The 18,538-nt window shown below is 34.6% G+C and overlaps 2 protein-coding genes and 1 long non-coding RNA gene across 3 annotated transcripts in view; 2 read left to right on the top strand and 1 right to left on the bottom strand.

Moving 5' to 3' along the window:
* Nucleotides 1-3,415: 3,415 nt before the first annotated feature.
* LOC104809584 (lipase) lies at nt 3,416-6,478 on the top strand. The gene is made up of 8 exons (XM_010535614.2): nt 3,416-4,204; nt 4,285-4,379; nt 4,488-4,591; nt 4,680-4,780; nt 4,859-4,962; nt 5,151-5,588; nt 5,891-6,022; nt 6,105-6,478. The coding sequence occupies exons 1-8, from the start codon at nt 3,956-3,958 to the stop codon at nt 6,280-6,282; spliced, it is 1,401 nt and encodes a 466-aa protein (XP_010533916.1). The 5' UTR covers nt 3,416-3,955; the 3' UTR covers nt 6,283-6,478.
* A 139-nt stretch (nt 6,479-6,617) lies between these two features.
* On the bottom strand, nt 6,618-9,988 carry LOC104809583 (AP-1 complex subunit mu-2-like). The gene is made up of 11 exons (XM_010535613.1): nt 9,609-9,988; nt 8,984-9,130; nt 8,800-8,862; nt 8,536-8,712; nt 8,346-8,449; nt 8,091-8,198; nt 7,858-7,954; nt 7,665-7,762; nt 7,409-7,550; nt 7,198-7,320; nt 6,618-7,074 (listed from the first exon to the last, which is right to left on the bottom strand). Exons 1-11 carry the CDS (start codon nt 9,735-9,737, stop codon nt 6,976-6,978), a joined length of 1,287 nt encoding a protein of 428 aa, XP_010533915.1. The 5' UTR covers nt 9,738-9,988; the 3' UTR covers nt 6,618-6,975.
* An 8,257-nt stretch (nt 9,989-18,245) lies between these two features.
* Nucleotides 18,246-18,538, top strand: part of LOC104809582 — a 1,427-nt gene continuing 1,134 nt past the window's right edge. Inside the window, exon 1 of the long non-coding RNA XR_771189.1 lies at nt 18,246-18,339. This is a non-coding gene — a long non-coding RNA (uncharacterized LOC104809582). The remainder of the gene's footprint in view (nt 18,340-18,538) is intronic.

The following is an 18,538-nucleotide window of genomic DNA, read 5'->3' as shown; positions in this document are numbered from 1 at the left end:
GTTAATACTTTTAAAACGATGAATTATGCAATTTCGAACAAGTCTGACCGTCTGACCAAGGTATGACCGTCTGATCGTATGACCGTCTGACCATTTGGGTACGAAAATAAAAGGTCTAAATTAAATTTAAACGATTTGAAAAGTTGTATAGGGGTCATAAAAATACTACTGCATCGTTTTGGAGTTCTAATTTCATGTATAAAAAAATATCTTCCAACATAAGTCAATTGTATCCAATGTATTACACTAACACTACTAGTACTTTAGGTATTCTTTGGAAGGAGTTACATTGTCAAACAAAAAATGTGGTCAATCCATATTGTTACGACAAATTTGAACCTGAAAAATTTATGATATGATATGATTATTATTATGTATAAAAAAATATCTTCCAACATAAGTCAATTGTATCCAATGTATTACACTAACACTACTAGTACTTTAGGTATTCTTTGGAAGGAGTTACATTGTCAAACAAAAAATGTGGTCAATCCATATTGTTACGACAAATTTGAACCTGAAAAATTTATGATATGATATGATTATTATTATGTTAATACTTTTAAAACGATGAATTATGCAATTTCAAACAAGTCTGACCGTCTGACCAATGTATGACCGTCTGATTGTATAACCGTCTGACCATTTGGGTACGAAAATAAAAGGTCTAAATTAAATTTAAACGATTTGAAAAGTTGTATAGGGTTATAAAAATACTACTGCATCGTTTTGGAGTTCTAATTTCATGTGTAAAAAAATATCTTCCAACATAAGTCAATTGTATCCTATGTATTACACAAACACTACTAGTACTTTAGTTATTCTTTGGAAGGAATTCCATTGTCAAACAAAAAATGTGGTCAATCCATATTGTTACGACCGAGTTTGAACTTGAACAATTTGTGATATGATATAATTATCACTATGTTAACACTTTTAAAACGATGAATTATGCAATTTCGAACAAGTCTGACCGTCTGACTATGGTATGACCGTCTGACCGTATGACCGTCTGACCATTTGGGTACGAAAAAGAAAGGTCTAAATTAAATTTAAACGATTTGAAAAGTTGTATAGGGGTTCTAAAAATAATTTTGCATCATTTTGGAGTTCTAATTTCATGTGTAAAAAAAAATCTTTCAACATAAGTCAATTGTATCTAATGTATTATACAAAATCTTCCAACATAAGTCAATTATATCTAATGTATTATACAAACACTACTAGTACTTTAGGACTTATTTGGAAGGAGTTACATTATTGATGACATCATTGTTCTTGAAACCATGAGCAAAATCGGATCGGTTTGACCGGTGTGGTATTTCGGTAGCCAAAATTTCTCTCAGGATTTTCATCAAACACTTTCCATACATTCTCAAATTCTTCAACTTTGGTATGCCATATCTCGTTATGGAGGAAAAATTTGACGAGTGTAAGCTTAAATGATATTGTTCCTTCGAATCGGATCGAAGTGAAACCCTAGTAAGCTAAAATTCTATATATGAAGAACATGTTTGATCAACACTTTTAAATTCGTAAATTCATCATTTTTGAAAAAGTATGACTAGTATGACCAGTATAACCTTATGACCAGACTGATGATATGATCGGTATGACCAAAGGTTGACCGTCTGATTGTCTCACTAAAGTATCATCGGTTTGACCAAAGTTTGACCGTCTGACCGATTTGTTATATGAGATTATTATTATACCATATTAACACTTTTTAAAAATGATAAATTCATCAATTTTCAATAAGTTTGACTGTCTGACCAAATTCTGATTGTATGACCAATGTCTGACCGTCTTATCAAAGTGTGACCGGTATGACTATTTTTCACACGAAAAGTAAAGGTCTAAATTAACTTTAAACGATTCAAAAAGTTGTATAAGAGTTATAAGAATATATTTTTTATCGTTTTGGTGATCTAATTCCATGTATAAAAAAAATCTCTTAACATAAGTTATCTTCACCCAAAGTGTGACCGGCTAACCAAACTGTGACCTCTGACCAAAATCTGATCGGTATGACCAAAGTCTGACCGATATGACTAGTATGACGTGTTAAGAGCCAAATTTTCTCTGAGGATTTTTATCGAACACTTTCCATGCATTCTCAAATTCTTCAACTTTGGAACGTCGGATCTTGTCATAGTAGAGAAATATGTCGAGTGTAAGACAAAAATTAAGAAATTTTTTGTTAGAATCGCCAAGAAATATCTTTGGAGAGAAAAAGAAAAAAAAATTTGCGATTTGAATTTTTAGAAAAAGTGAGAGAAGAAATTTTCGAAGTTTTTTTCACTATATAGAAGGTTGCCACGTATTCAATTTTTTAAGAGTAAACTAGTCTTTTCGTTGTTTTAGTTTTTTTTTTAAAAACCCTAAACCTAGAAGGTCATCCCTTGAAGTAAGAAACGACATTTGGGGTTATTTCTGCAATTTTCCCGCCTAAAAAGGAAAAAAAACCTTTTTAAATAAAAATAATAATGCCTACTCAACAATTTTTTAGGTAAACTAAAAGTATTCAATTTTTTAAGAGTAAACTAGTCTTTTCGTTGTTTTAGTTTTTTTTTTAAAAACCCTAAACCTAGAAGGTCATCCCTTGAAGTAAGAAACGACATTTGGGGTTATTTCTGCAATTTTCCCGCCTAAAAAGGAAAAAAAACCTTTTTAAATAAAAATAATAATGCCTACTCAACAATTTTTTAGGTAAACTAAAAAAATAAAGATAGACGAATATTTATTAAAAAAAATTGGAAAGAGACACGTAAGCCATGTGTATGCGTCATGCCTTGGTGCAATAATTTCTCAGAATCCCAAAGCTAATTTTAAAAATTAGAAATTATTCGTTTTAAAAATTAGAAATTGTTAAAAACTTAAACATCATAATAAATTGCTAACGTTTTCAATATAAAATTAGGATAACAGAATCTTTATTTTACTAAATAATAATTATTGCAATAACTTACCAAAACAATTCATATTTTTTTGCAAACAAATAAAAAGTTAGTTTTGTTGTGTTGTCGAAAAATAATCCATTTTCTTGTGTAAATGAGAGAGCGTGCTTGTCACGCGCAAGAAACGAGCGTGAGTAAACAAATGAATAAAAAGAAAGTATGGTTGCTAACTAACTAAGAGAGATTAAAAACATGATTAAATGGATAAGGCACAAAAAGATACAGTTGGGAGTTGCTGAGATAATGGAACCTTCCAGCTTCGATCCAGCGCAGAAAACAGAGCACCGATTTCTCCACCAATCGAAATAAATTTATTGAAAAACCAAATTATGACAAATAATTTAATATATTTTTTTATTAAAAACATATATTTAATATATTACTAAGTTCTCGTGGATTTTCATTTTATATATTTTCATCCAAATTTAGTGGGTCCCAAAATTTACAGGGATCGCGGAAATTCGCAGATGTAGGAGAGGCCACCACTCGTACAAATGGCGTGTCGAGCCAAAAATGAATCCTTTTTCTTTTTCGAACGGCGGAAAAACCCTTCCTTTTGAAGAATTTCAATTTTCTTTTTTCCCATTGGCTTTATTCATTTTTGTTTCCCATCTCGTCTTTTCGTTTTTTTTTTTGGTTTTGGGATTGTTTGGTGAGAGGTGGGTATTGGGTAATACGAGAATCGTGGAAGACAAGGATTCGGATTTGGATAAAAAGAGATTCTCTCTCTCTCTTTTTCTTAGGAAAACCAAATCAGTTTTGGATTTGATTTCTGGGTTTTCTCAAAAGAGCCTTATTTTGGCGTTCTTGTGAAGAAGGCTCACGCGGGGGATCGTGTCCCCTGTTTTTTTTTTCCTTCTTTTTTGGGTTTCTCTGTTCAAATTTCATGATAAAGCAGATTCCTTTCTGAATTTTAGCTTCTGGGTTTTGGTCATTAAAATCACCGCCGGCTCATATTCGAGGTTTTTTTTTTCTTTCTGAGATTTGTGGGGAAGAAGATGATAAGGTGGTGGGTGATTTCATATATGCAACTCGCAGAGCTCTTCGTGAGCTCTATGGTGCATTTGCTTTATGGGTTTTATATATTCAGCTCCGCCGTCGCTGGAGATATCTCTCAGATGATGAACGATTACATTTTCAAGTCCAATGTGGATTCTGATGCTACAGAATCTGTTCAAAATCGAAACAATGTGGATGGTTTGCCTCCCATTGTTTTGGTTCATGGGATCTTTGGATTTGGCAAAGGGGTAAGCTAAGACCTATCTCTTTTACTCTCTGTCCAATGGCTTCTTTGTGTTGTAACCTCTGATTTTGATTGTTTCATTAGAGATTAGGAGGTTTATCGTATTTCGCTGGTGCTGAGAAGAAAGATGAGAGGGTTCTGGTTCCTGATTTGGGTTCCTTAACAAGCATATATGATAGGTAAACCAATGTGCAGGGTTTAGTGATTCATACTCACTTGATCCAATCTTAGTATGTTGTCTTTTGCTAAAAACAATTGGGGGATGATATCTGGGTTTTGGATCTCAGGGCTAGGGAATTATTCTTTTACTTGAAAGGAGGGCAAGTTGATTTCGGCGAAGAGCATAGCAGGGCTTGTGGCCATGCTCGGTTTGGGAGAGTCTATGAACAAGGTTGAACACAATTCCCTTGTTTCTGATCTGTAGTCTCTTATCACAAATGTTCGATTTCATCTGAAAATAACTCCAAATCGGAATTCAGGGCAATATCCTGAATGGGATGAGGATCATCCTATACATTTTGTCGGGCATTCTGCTGGGGCTCAGGTCGTGCGAGTGTTGCAGCAAATGCTCGCCGATAAGGTTTGAGACTGATTCCCTAATCCAAGGTTAAAACTTTGTATGAGCTCATATGTTAATGATCTAAAACTGTTTGGTCAGGCTTTTGAAGGGTACGAGAACACGGACGAGAACTGGGTTCTAAGTGTAACATCCTTATCCGGGGCGTTCAATGGCACAACAAGAACATACTTAGATGGCATGAGGTGAGTTCCCTGTTTTTATCTTGAGCCCTTTGATTTGTTGCTTTGCCACGGTATCACGAAATGTGATAGTGAAAGGATAAGAAAGCAAATAGAGACAAGTTCTGGTCCATGGATGATGGTTTTCGGTTTTAAGCTCGATAGTATCATTGTGGTTTGGTTGCAAATCTTACGTTGTTTTCCATTTTCAGGCCAGAGGATGGAATGAGCATGAAGCCGATATGTCTTCTGCAGCTATGCCGTGTGGGTGTGATAATGTATGACTGGTTGGACATCCCATGGCTGAAGTCATATTACAATTTCGGGTTCGATCATTTCAACTTATCATGGAAGAAAACGGGTTTTAGGGGTCTTGTTGATTGCCTCTTGGGAAATGCAGGTCCATTCGCTTCAAACGATTGGATCTTACCCGACCTTACCATCCAAGGATCCACTCGTCTTAATTCCTACCTCCATACATTCCCCAACACATTCTACTTCAGCTACGCCACCAAACGAACCCGGAGAATGATGGGAATTACTGTCCCTTCAGGCGTTCTCGGGATTCACCCTATGCTCTTCCTTCGCGTATTCCAGATGAGCCGATGGAAGTTTCCTCAGGATGTCTCCCCGCCCTATAAAGGCTACAGGTACGAAAACTTCATACTTAAAGCATAATTATTGAATTGTTCATACAAGCCTAACAACAAAGAAAAATTGCCTACTATATGCGTGGTAAAGGCCCTAATTACCAAACTTTCACGCTTAAGAGCCTAATTCTTGAATTGTTCGCTCAAGCTTTTATCTCCTAACAAGGAAGAAAGATTCAAACTTTCTCCAAATTATGACCAAACCCGGGTTGCCATCTTGTTTTTCGCACACTAAATGCATGGTAAAGGGAGGCCCCTACACAACATCTGAATGTAGAAAAGAAAAATGTTTTTGGATGAAGGGACGAGGAGTGGCAGGAGAACGACGGGGCATTGAACACGATATCGATGACACACCCGAGACTGCCAGTGGAACACCCGAGTAAGTTTGTAGTGAGCGACTCGGAGTGCCAAACGTTGCAGCCAGGGATCTGGTGAGTAGAGTGAATAAAAATCCTATGAAGTTAGTGAATAGGACAAGAGATTGAAATGAGGATTTTTGGGTTTGTGATGCAGGTATTATAAGATAGTGGAAGCAGATCATATATTGTTCATAGTGAATAGGGAGAGAGCAGGAGTTGAGTTCGACTTGATATACGACAGTATCTTCCAACGTTGCAGGAAGCATGTCTTCAAGAAATCTCCTCAGACTTTGCCTAATGAGCCCCCTTCTCTTCACTCTTCTCCTCTTTGATTAGCACTCATAAATCTGGATTGGGAAGACACCATTGGTTTTTTTTTTTTTGTTTCTTTTATTGTTTGGATGGGGAAAAAAAAAGAAAAAAGAAATTGATTTTTTATTTTTATTTTTATTTTTAACAATTGGCTCATCATTTGTCTTAGATTCCTCCTTTTAGAAGAATTTATAAAAGAATTCCCCTTTTTTGATAGTTTCTCATCAATTCTCGTGTTTTGAATTGTGGATGAATGGATGTAGACACTCTTGAACTAGACATTTCGTGCAAATTCATTTGTCCGAACAAATACAAACACGGTACTCTGTAAAAGGCAGGAAACGACGGAATGTCGTTGGTGATAAATCAGCTCAAACTACAAGCCGTTTCACTTCCCAGCATACCGCAAACTACATGCCGTTTCACTACATCTTCAGGATTCTGATATTCAGAATCGTTTGGATATCCACACAAGGAAGACAGCGCCCTTTTAGCATTTCGCGGAGAAACAAAACAAAGCCGAATCTTACATCTTAAGTAAATGGGCATGTAACAAAAAAAAAAAAAATAAACAAAGCATTGAAAATTCACAAAGAACATTTGCTTCTAAACAAATCGCTAGACAATTTTTGAGTCAACGGAAAAGGCTTCAAAATCGTTCTTCTTACGTTTTTTTTTGTCGTTGTAGAATTTCCCGCCGTCTCAATGGTAATTTACAAGAGTCGGAGTTCGTACTCACCGGCCATGGTTATGTATCTCACCCATGGAAGCGCCTGGTACCCGCTCTTTTCTATTATCTTCAGGTATCTTACCTACATCATTGGATCATATATATACATATATGTGGATTTTACATGCATGGAGGACATATGAACATTCTACTTCTTCAACTTATTTTTTTATCTGAACGAGCTGATTAACATGGAAATGCTTACCTGAATTCCTGAAACAGTGAAATATGGTATCTCAAATTTAACGCGGATAGGAGCTTTTCTCTCCGGCGTTGCTTCTTCCGCGGTTATGCTGGGAAGATGGAACTCCGCCCTTAACATGTACTCCTAATTTTGTTTTCAGAATTTCATCTCATAATCAAAAATATTACCGGTCGATTACTACGTTGAAATGACTGAGTTATCGATATATCACCTTGTTCCCGGGGAAAGATTTGATTTTCCAGGCAAGGGCATCCTTTTCAGGAGCATACGAAGCAGACCCAAGAGACGTCCTAACATTAGGATTAGATGCATCTTGTGGAACAGGCAGCTCGATCTCGACATTTGTTGCAGTACTGAAGAAAAGAAATTCTCGTTCAAACATTTGAAGAGGTTGAGTAGCAGGACATAAACATACCGTAAAAAGATTTTCAAAAAAAAGTCACATGATGATGCGGGTATTTTTTTACCTCCGTTCTTTAAATTGACTCCTGGCTTTTACAAGCATCTCAACACGACTTCTTGAATGCCTCTCTATCTGAGCTTCAACCCAAATAAGAGGCTTTACCTGAAAAAGGAATGCAGAAAATAATTACCATGAGAGATACATTTGTCGAAGAGGGAAATGGACTGCTACCAGAGCTATATTCTGCATTTTCAAACCTGAGTACTGAGTCTATACGTCATTAAATCAAAAGATCCATCAGGCGGTATGAAGGATATCGTCCTATCATTTTCGAAACGGGCCAATCGAACGCACCTGTGTCAAAGAACTACTCGTTGAAGGAGGAGATGTATAAAATTCAAGCGTTGAATCTCTATTTGTTTGAAAGAAAGAAGTAATCATCAGAGGATGCATTCAAAATTCAAAGAGAACAGAGGCTTCGGAAACATACTGATGGAATTTGATATCCTCTAAATCTATGGCTTTACCCTTCGTTGCCCGTCCCTGCGCTTCCAACAATACCCTATCATTCAGGCCTAACTTACACTCTGGCATTCCACTGCAATAACATGTATCAAGAACAAAATAGTCAAACACAGAGTCGATAAATAGACCACAGAGGATGAACTTAGCGTTTCACTCGCTCATTGTCTCGACTTTTGTTGATAAGGAACACTACAGAAGAAAACAGGAAGTACTGACACACCTCAAATAAGTTCGCATCTTCAGAGCTCCAACGACATCAGACCTGACAATTTGCCCATTACTGTTGACAAGAATATTTACACTCTCTACAACGTCCAGGAAAACCTAGAAAACAAAATCAGTGTGTTCTCATTTGAAAACCCAATCACGAAAAAGAGAGAGGTTCCCTGCTTGAAAACAAAAGCACCTACTTCATTCTTTTTGTACTGTATGCCCTCACTCCTCCATGAGACTGCATTCGTAACAGCCATTGGAGGTCTCTGTGTAACTTCCATTCTATATGCATCGGTCTTGATAAATTCACTAAGGATTCTCGCTTCAGTATATTGAGGGTAACCAAAGTCCATCATCTCATCAAGTAATTCATACTGCCAGAAACAGAAACCCATTTTCGAATCTAACAAATATAAGCTCTGAAGATAATGATAAGAGAAATGGAAGAAGACTTGACATACCACTACCACGAAGTTATCTCTCAGTGATTCCTCCTCTAATTCCTCAAAATAATGTTTGAAGACCTATAATCAGTGTGGAGAAATTATGAGACTGATCGAAATCATATGAAACAATAAAGTTCCATCTTCATCTTTCCTTCTTCGATCAACACAAAAATTGAGAATTTTACCAGTAACTGCTTACATCGATTACACGATGGAGGAAGAAGATAAGACTAGCAGCATTGCAGTTCTGCCTTGAAGCTATCATCAGGTAAACGTTACTATGCTGTACAAACATGTAGGTCACTCCATTATCGTAAGCAACAGGATCCTTCGACTGTGGATCCCCCTGTACTAACACATAACCAGATGATGAGAAATGCAGCTCTTTTTTGTCAGAAATCACATTAAAGATTACACCGTTGAAGATTGGATTCTCAATCAATTAACTAAGGATTAAACTCATCCATTACTGCCAATCGCTACAATCCATGTTCGAAGAATTAGATACAAATTCGACGTTTCGGTTCAGTGGTTCCAATTTTCCACCATTTTATCAGCAACAAATTGCAGCTATACTCGATTGGAAAGTACCAACAGTCACATCGATGCAGATCGGATACTAATCCAATCTCAGGGATCAAACTCATCCATTAGCTCACTCGCTTCAAACCCTAACCAGAGAATTAGATACAAATCCGTCGTTTTCCGTTCATTGCTTCAAAATTTCCCCCCATTGTCTCAGCAACCAAACACCAAATCAAGAAACAAACACCAACTCATACGAGAAAAAAAAACGAAATCGAGCAAGCGTAATGGAGTTTCACCTCTTTCTCGATGAGCTTGGTGAAGAATCGCTCGGCTTGAACGGCGGAGACATCGCCGCGGTAGTCGCGCCACACGAGAACGCGGCCTTTGATGTCAAGCAGAAATATCGCGGAGGCCGCTCCTGCCATTGTTCGTCGGAGGTGGTTCTAGGGTCGCGAATCAGATCGGAAATGGTGGAATCGGATTACCAGCGAGAGATGAATGAATCCGTGCCTCTGGACGCCGAAGTGGAAGAAGAACATCTAGAGACAGCAACTGGGAACGCCTTAGCTAGATCTTGCAGAGGACGCCGAAGTTTCCATTGTGTGATTGTTTTTTTCGCAGTGGCTTTTCACGATCTGATTATTTCTTGTTCGTCAGGTTCATAAAATGAGGGAAGCCCAAGGACAAAACGAGGAAAACTAAAAAAACCATCCTCTTGTTATAAATAAAATAAATTTATGGTGGAGCCCACCTACTCTTCGTACCGAATACTGGTATACGTATACGTGACAATAACTTCGATATTTCTATAAATAGGTCATTATACTTTCAAGAGAGAGATCAATAAGAAATAAATTTGTTCTCCATTCTTCTAAATACAGTTTTCGGTTTATAGTTAACGATTTAATATCCGGATCGTTAATATTTATACCAATTTCATAACACGTTATCAGCACGAGTGCTCTTTCACAACTAAAGGTAAGATAACTTATCTTTAATACTAATATTTTCGTTCTTATGATATATACATATATTTATTGATACTTGAGTGGAATTAACCCAAGCTATATATGAATACCGATATTTTTTATAATTAATTTATGGACGGCTATGCCGCCTCGATTATTATTCATGGACGGCTATGCCGCCTTAATTATTAATTTGGACGGTTTTACCGCCTTAAATATTTATTCATTATTGGACGACTGTGCCGTCTAAACTATTAATTTGGACGGCTTTGCCGCCTTAATTATTTATCTGTTATTGGACGGCTATGCCGCCTTAAATGTTAATATTGGACGGCTATGCCGCCTTATTTACTAATAGACTATTGTGTTTATTCTTTATAGACGGCAATGTTGCCTGAATTATTTTACTTCTGCATACGGTAATACCGCTACATATAAACAATTATACTATCTAATCTATATAAATTATAAATATTCACCATGCAAAATATTATCATATATAATATTGATTGATCATTTATACGAAAAAAGTTTTGAACAAAAAAACATGTGTTAGTAATAAAATTTACAAATAAAGTTTTATAAATTCTTTCATATATCGTTACATTAATTATAAATTATTTGTTTCCTCAATAATTAGTTAATTATATATATAGCATGATCAATTAATTTTAAAAAATAGTTTAAAAATTTGTTTTGATAAATTATTTTATATAGTTTTATGATATAAATTGGTAAAATCATTTATAAAATTAAAAAAAAATCTCCAACGGCTATAATTAAAAAAAATCAAATTTTGGCTCTTCCCCAATGGTTAGGAATAGTGAATTTTACCCTATAAATACACTCACCCATTCACTCAAAAACTCACACCAAATCATCTCATTCTCTTCCTCTCTCCCACGAAAAAAAAAATCTCTCAAGATGAATTTTATTAAAATTCTCTTTGTTCTAGCAGTTTTAGCAGCAACATTTAGTATTTTCTTCGACAAAAATCTCGATCCATTTTTGTTTTCAATTTGCGTTGCGCTCTTACCTCTCGTTTACGTGTTTCTAATGATAGCAATTTATATGTAATCATGTATTTCGCTATGTTGTCTTATCCATGATAATGAATAAAGCTAATGTATGGTTTATTTTTTTGTTTAGTCATAATGGCAAGAATGACAAACATCGAGTTCGAGGTCCTCGACATATCAGGAAATAATTATTTATCATGGCAGTTCGATGCTAAGCTGCATCTCGAATCAAAAGGTCTTGGTACCACCAAGAAAAAAATGCATCAAACGAGAATAAAGCAAAGGCACTGATATTACTGCGACATCATCTTCATGATGATCTGAAAAAGGAATATTTGATAATTAAAAATCCTGCAGATCTTTGGTTAAAATTAAAAGACCGTTTTGATCATCAAAAAACGGTGATCCTTCCCAAGGCAAAATATGAATGGATGCACCTCCGATTTCAAGATTTCAAGAACGTCAGTGAATATAACTCGGCAATGTATCGAATCACTTCGATTCTAAAATTATGTGGAGAAACAGTCAGCGAAAATGAGATGTTGGAGAAAACTTTCTCAACAATGCATGCCTCAAAAATTATACTCCAACAACAATATCGAGAAAAGGGGTATACAAAATATTCGGAGCTTTTATCGTGTCTCCTATTGGCCGAACAGAATAATGAGTTGTTAATGAAAAACCATGCATAACGACCGACTGGATCTGTACCATTCCCTGAAGCGAATGCTACGGAAAACAAACCATTCCCTGATCTGAATGCTACAGAAAAAACATCATTCTCTGGAGTGAATGTTATGTCTTATAATGGTCGAGGACGTGGTTATTTTCGAGGTAGAGGCCGAAGCCGAGGACGCGGTCATGGTGCTAGCAGAAGTTGGATCAGAGGATATGGTCAAGGAAACTCATCTCAAAATCATAGTTTTAACAATAATAAAGGGGAGCACATGGTCGTCCAAATAAGAGGATGAAAGAAAGTACATGCTACCGGTGTGGAATGACGGGATATTGATCGCGTACTTGCCGCACAGCTAAACACCTGATGGAACTTTATCAGAAGTCAATTAAAGAAACAAAAGGGAAAGACATCGAGACCAACCATGTCATGAGTGATTATGATGATAATGCTAGTGGTGCTAAGGACTTTGCTCATATGGACCTCGCTGATGATTTTGCCCCTTCTGAAGATGGAGCCGGTTATGAATAAAAAAATATAATAATAATAATAATAATAATAATAATATATAAATGTTTGCATACTTCTAAAATAGATATATTAATAATACATTTCCTTAGTTTAATGACTGTCATGTTGTTGTGTTCTTAGAAAACGAATATGGCTAAAAATGCGGACTGAGGAGGAGATATATGTTTAGCAGATAGTGTTACAATACATACAATACTGAAAGACAAAAAGTATTTCTTGAATCTGAGAATAAACAAAGGAAATGTTACTACTATATCTAGAAATGCAAAAATAATCGAAGGCTCCGGAAGAGCCGATTTCATTATGTCAGGAGGAACAAAATCTACAGTAAAAGATGCATTATTGTCTTCCAAGTCCCAAATAAATTTATTGAGTTTTAAAGATATCCGACAAAATAGATATCATATTGAAACTATGAATGAGGATGATACTGAGTATTTATATATCACCTCAATCAATTCGGGACAAAAGTATGTGTTGGAAAAATTACTCACTCTATTCTCGGGATTATATTATACTAATATCAATGTGATTGAATCACATGTCATAGTAAACCAGAAGTTTACTAATACGTTCAAAGTTTGACATGATCGATTGGGTCACCCGGTGCCTTTATGATGAGAAAAATCATCGAAAACTTTTATGATCATCCATTGAAAAACCAGAAGATTTTTCAATCGGATGAGCTTTCTTGTGATGCATGTTCTAGAAAAAAATTAATAATTAGACCATCACAAGTCAAAATCTGGCATGAGTTTTTGGAAAGTATATATTGAGTACGATTCGTCATCCATTATATGATATCTTGAGCCACAAACTGGAGATATTTTTACGGTTCATTTTGCTGATTGTCATTTTAAAGAAATTGAATCCCACCATTAGGGGGAGAAAAATATAGAATGGTGGAAAATGGAAATGATCTTAATTGGTGTATACCATCATTACCCCACTTTGATTCCCCAACAATACAACGAGAACTAGGTGTTCAAAGGATTATACATTTGCATAATATTGCAAATCAGTTACCTGATGCATTTGCAGATATAAGTAGAGTAACAAGATCGTATATAGATGCTGCAAATGTTCCTGTTCGGATTGAAATTCTGAAAGAACAAACGAAAGAAAATTCGACAAAAGACTCCAAAACACGCTTGAAGCGTGGACGACCTATTGGTTCTAAGGATAAAAACCTCCGAAAGAGAAAAGGGCCCAAGAAAAATGAAATGCTCAATTCAGAGGAACACGTTCCAAATCAAAGAAATGATGTACCTTCCGATGACGGTATAAATCCAAAAAATAGAAATCATGAGATCTCAATTAATTATATCAGTAATGGTACATTATGGAATCGGAAAGAAATCAAAGAGATTGATGATATATTCTCTTATAATGTATCAAAGAAAATTGATGAAAATGAGGATTCAGAATCCAGATCTATTTCGGAGTGTTAAAGGAGACCGGATTGGAATAAATGGAGAGATGCAATACAAGCTGAATTAGATTCGCTTAATAGGCAAAATGTATTCGGACATATTGTTATTAAACTGAAAGAAGTTTCTCCTGTTGAATGTAAATGAGTATTTGTGCGGAAAAGAAATGAGCACAACGAAATTGTAAGATATAAAGCTCGCCTTGTTGCACAAGGTTTTTCCCAAAGACCAGGAGTAGATTACGAGAAAACTTATTCTCCTGTTATGGATGCTATTATATTCTGATACCTAATTAGCCTTGCAGTTTCAAAGAATTTAGAAATGCATCTCATGGAAGTTGTCACTGCTTATGGGTCACTTGACACGAGTATCTATATGAAAGTCCCCGAAGGATTTAAAATGCCCAAAACATTGAAAGCAAAACCACGAGAGTTATGTGCTGTCAAGTTGTAATGATCATTGTATGGGCTAAAACAATCAGGACATATGTGGTATAAACGCCAGAGTGAGTATTTATTGAAAAATGGATATACAAATGATCATATATCACCATGTGTATTTATCAAAAAGATAATATCTGCGTTTATGATATGTGGATGATTTAAATATTATTGGAACTCCCCGTGAAATCAAGGATGCATCCACTTATTTAAAAGGAGAATTTGAAATGAAAGATTTTGGACAAACCAAGTATTGTCTTGGGTTACAGATAGAACTTTTGAAAGATGAAATCTTTTTACATCAATCTAAAACGGGTACAAAAACGATTCAATATGGATAAGATAAATCCACTAAGTACCCCGATGGTTAATAGAACATTGGACATTAAAAAGGATCCATTTCGTCTTCGCGAAGACTAGAGAATGATTCATCAAAAGTGACAGAACAAAACATATCCCCCGAAGTTTTGCATATACCCATGAGTTTGAAAGGAATAAGGAGATTGAAGTCAGATATATACGATCAAGTGACAATGCAGCAGATTTGTTCACCAATGATCTTCCGACAATGGTGTTCAAGAAGCATGTACATTATATTGGGATGTGTCATTTACGGGATCTTTGATGTCTTGTTCAGGGGGAGCGTGTAGCTGTACTCTTTTTTCCTTATCAGGTTTTATCCCATTGGGTTTTACTGATAAGGGTTTTAACGAGGCAACACAGAAACACGCAAATATGTTTTTACTAACGGTGGCTCCAAAGGGAGTGTTATAAATAACATATATTTATGGTGGAGCCCACCGTTACTGTTCATACCGACTACTGTTCATACCGATTTACTGTTCATATATACGGTACTGTTCACACCGACCGTATACGTGAACAGTAACTTCGAGATTTCTATAAATAGGTCATTTGGGTTCCTCCATTTGTACACTTTCAAGAGAGAGATCAATAAGAAATAAACTTGTTCTCCATTCTTCTAAATACATTTTTCGGTTTATAGTTAACGATCTAATATCCGGATCGTTAATATTTTTACCGATTTCATAACACATCTATCTTATTCGGTAGAAAAACTTTTAATTTAAACTTATATGATCAAATATTAATTTTGAGTAAAAAATTTCATCAATTATATATATTATTAAAAAATTAACTTTCAATTTTTTATAAAATACAACTAACTATTGATTTAGATTTAAAAAATCATCAACTATCTAAAATATTAAAAATAAATCTAATTTAAATGTGTGGTAAAAACCTCAAAATTTCGATACACATGTATATATATAATTCAATACTAAATATCACAACTAAAAACTTAATATTTATATAAAACTATCCTTATATAATAAAATTATAGATAATTTTTATAATTTAAATTAAATATATAAAAAAAGAAAAATCTATAAAAGTATTTTTGTATGAAATTAAAAGAAAGTATTAAACCGTCAAACTACTACACGATATTAAACAGGTCAATTGCAAAAATACCCTTAAATGATACATTGGATTTCAAGTGATACCTTCATAAAAAAAGAAAAAAGACAACATCAAATATAACCTTATAAATGTAGTTTTCCTATAATACCCTTTATTAATTTATATAATATAATAAAATAAAAATAATTTCTTTTATATTTTTCTCTTCCCTCTCCACCTCTCTCTCCCGCTTTCTTCTCTCTCCACCTCTCTCTCCATTGTCTCTCTCCTTTCTTGCGCTCTCTCTCTCCTCTCCTCCTCTCTCTCTCTTCTGTCTCTCTTCTCTATCATAATTTCTTGGTTAATTTACTGTTAAAAGCAAACGAAATCTAAAAAAAATTTATTCAATAAACAAAAATCTTGCTGATAGATAATTTATCATTTTAAAATATGTTATTCATTTTGGACATTTATAATTTTTGTTGTTTTTGAATTTATATTTGAACTATATGATATGGATAAGTCAAACAGATCAAATCGAATAAATTCTCCAAACTGGGCAAACTGGCAAAGCTCATCAAAATAGTCATACTCATCAATCTGGTCTTACTCTTCAAACTGATCATATTACTCATATTATGTGTTTGTTTTATGCAAACATAATGAATACAGATGATAAAAAAGAATGATAATTATGTATTACGAGTCTTATCATAAATGGGTAGTGAAAACAATATCCTAGGAGTATGAGTGAAATTTTGCATTCCTGTAATGACATAATAAAGATATTGTATTAATACATTCCAAATTTATATTTTGTAATAAAATTTTAGGATTTAGTTGAAAGGACGTATATTATAAAAAAAGTATTGTAGTTAGGGAGTTAGAATTATTTTCAACTTAAAATATTTGTTATATAGGGTGATTATTAATATACAGTTTATACGTGATAAAAACGTGAATTTCGATAAGGTGCGACGGTTTGACTAGTTTGACGGTGCGACGAGTCTGACGGTTTGACGGTGCGACGAGTCTGACGGTGAGACGGTTTGTGCAAAAAAAAATATCGATCTAAATAATGTTTTGAATATTCAATGTGGTGTATAGAGTTATTATAATATATTTAACATGTTTTTATTAATCGTAATTCATCTGAAAAAACAATATCTTCTACCCTAAGACAATGTGATACACAAACTCTACTAGACTTTAGGGTTTCATATGAGAGAACATGCATTGTCAAGAAAACAAAAGAAGTTAAATTTGGAGATCTAAGATTAGTTTCAATCCAAGATACTTGTTCATTGGGGTGATAATCAATATGTTTATAATTTGCACTTGTTAAATTTGTGAATTTCGATAAGGTGCGACGGTTTAACTAGTTTGACGGTGCGACGAGTCTGACGGTTTGACGGTGCGACGAGTCTGACGGTGAGACGGTTTGTGCAAAAAAAATATCGATCTAAATAATGTTTTGAATATTCAATGTGGTGTATATGAGTTATTATAATATATTTAACATGTTTTTATTAATCGTAATTCATCTGAAAAAATAATATATTCTACCTTAAGACAATGTGTTACACAAACTCTACTAGACTTTAGGATTTCATATGAGAGAACATGCATTGTCAAGAAAACAAAAGATGTTAAATTTAGAGACCTAGGATTAGTTTCAATCCAAGATACTTGTTCATCGGGATGATAATCAATATGTTTACAATTTACAATTGTTAAATTTGCAAAATTCGATAAGGTGCGACGGTTTGACTAGTTTGATGGTGCGACGAGTCTGACGGTTTGACGAATCTGACGGTGAGATGATGTGGTTCTTCTGTTAAGACCTTTTTTAGAGATTGAATATGTCTTCACAATGAAGATGGAAATATGACGAAAGTCTGACTTTTTTGTTGAATTATGTTCATTCTTTATCTATTAATGCATTTTTTATAACACAAAATCTTTTGGAATCGAACCAAACTTAACTTTATAAAATTTCCGAAAAACAGAAACTTTTTTAAGAAACTCTGATTTTTTTAACAAAAAACGAAACCGAACCGTAACAAAACTAGAATCCAACTGAACCGAATAATATACGGTACTAATATCGTACCAAAACCAGAACTCACCCTTAATGCATACTGTAACAAATCTAGATTTTAATAATAATAATAAAATTAAATTAAAAATATATATATATTAAGGCTGCGAAAACGTGAAAGTTGCCGTAGTAGTTGGCAACTACCCACCTATATATCTATATACAATATATATGATAATTATTATAATAATGTGTATATATATATATAAAATTGGTCAAATTCTCCTATATAAGGAGAAACACGTCTCGTGAAATGCAGAGAAAGGGAGGGAGAGAGAGGAGAGAGAGAGAGAGGAGAGAGAGAGAGTGAAAAAAAAGGAAGAGTAAATTAAAATAATGCAGTAAAAAAAAAAGAAAGATTATAAAAAGTTAGAAAGAAGTTGCCGACTAATCCCGGTGGACACCACTACTAGAAAAAAATCAACCGGCATAACCCTGTGAGTGAATTTGGATGTGATTCGAGAATTTTATTTTTATTGTCTTCGGAGTTTTTCAACACGTGTGTCCTTTTTGTCACACGATATCATAAGTCAAAACAGAGACATGGAACAAGTCATCTCGTCACGTTTTGACTGCTTTCTCGTTCGTTGAGTTAACTGAACCTACAGATGACTCTTCATCTGTTTGCGCGCGTTT

Source organism: Tarenaya hassleriana, unplaced genomic scaffold, assembly GCF_000463585.1.
Source record: "Tarenaya hassleriana unplaced genomic scaffold, ASM46358v1 Cleome16, whole genome shotgun sequence".
NCBI lineage: Eukaryota > Viridiplantae > Streptophyta > Magnoliopsida > Brassicales > Cleomaceae > Tarenaya > Tarenaya hassleriana.
The sequence above is the reverse complement of the archived record's forward strand: the minus strand, read 5'-3'. Positions and strand labels throughout refer to the sequence as shown.

Coding starts and splice junctions, on each gene's coding strand:
- LOC104809584 (XM_010535614.2), top strand. CDS start 3,956: ATGATAAGGTGGTGGGTGATTTCATATATGCAACTCGCAGAGCTCTTC. Junction 4,380..4,487: donor TTAACAAGCATATATGATAG/GTAAACCAATGT, acceptor TTTGGATCTCAG/GGCTAGGGAATTATTCTTTT. Junction 4,963..5,150: donor ACATACTTAGATGGCATGAG/GTGAGTTCCCTG, acceptor TTCCATTTTCAG/GCCAGAGGATGGAATGAGCA.
- LOC104809583 (XM_010535613.1), bottom strand. CDS start 9,737: ATGGCAGGAGCGGCCTCCGCGATATTTCTGCTTGACATCAAAGGCCGC. Junction 8,863..8,983: donor TCCTCCATCGTGTAATCGAT/GTAAGCAGTTAC, acceptor CACTGATTATAG/GTCTTCAAACATTATTTTGA. Junction 7,763..7,857: donor CGTATAGACTCAGTACTCAG/GTTTGAAAATGC, acceptor TTCCTTTTTCAG/GTAAAGCCTCTTATTTGGGT.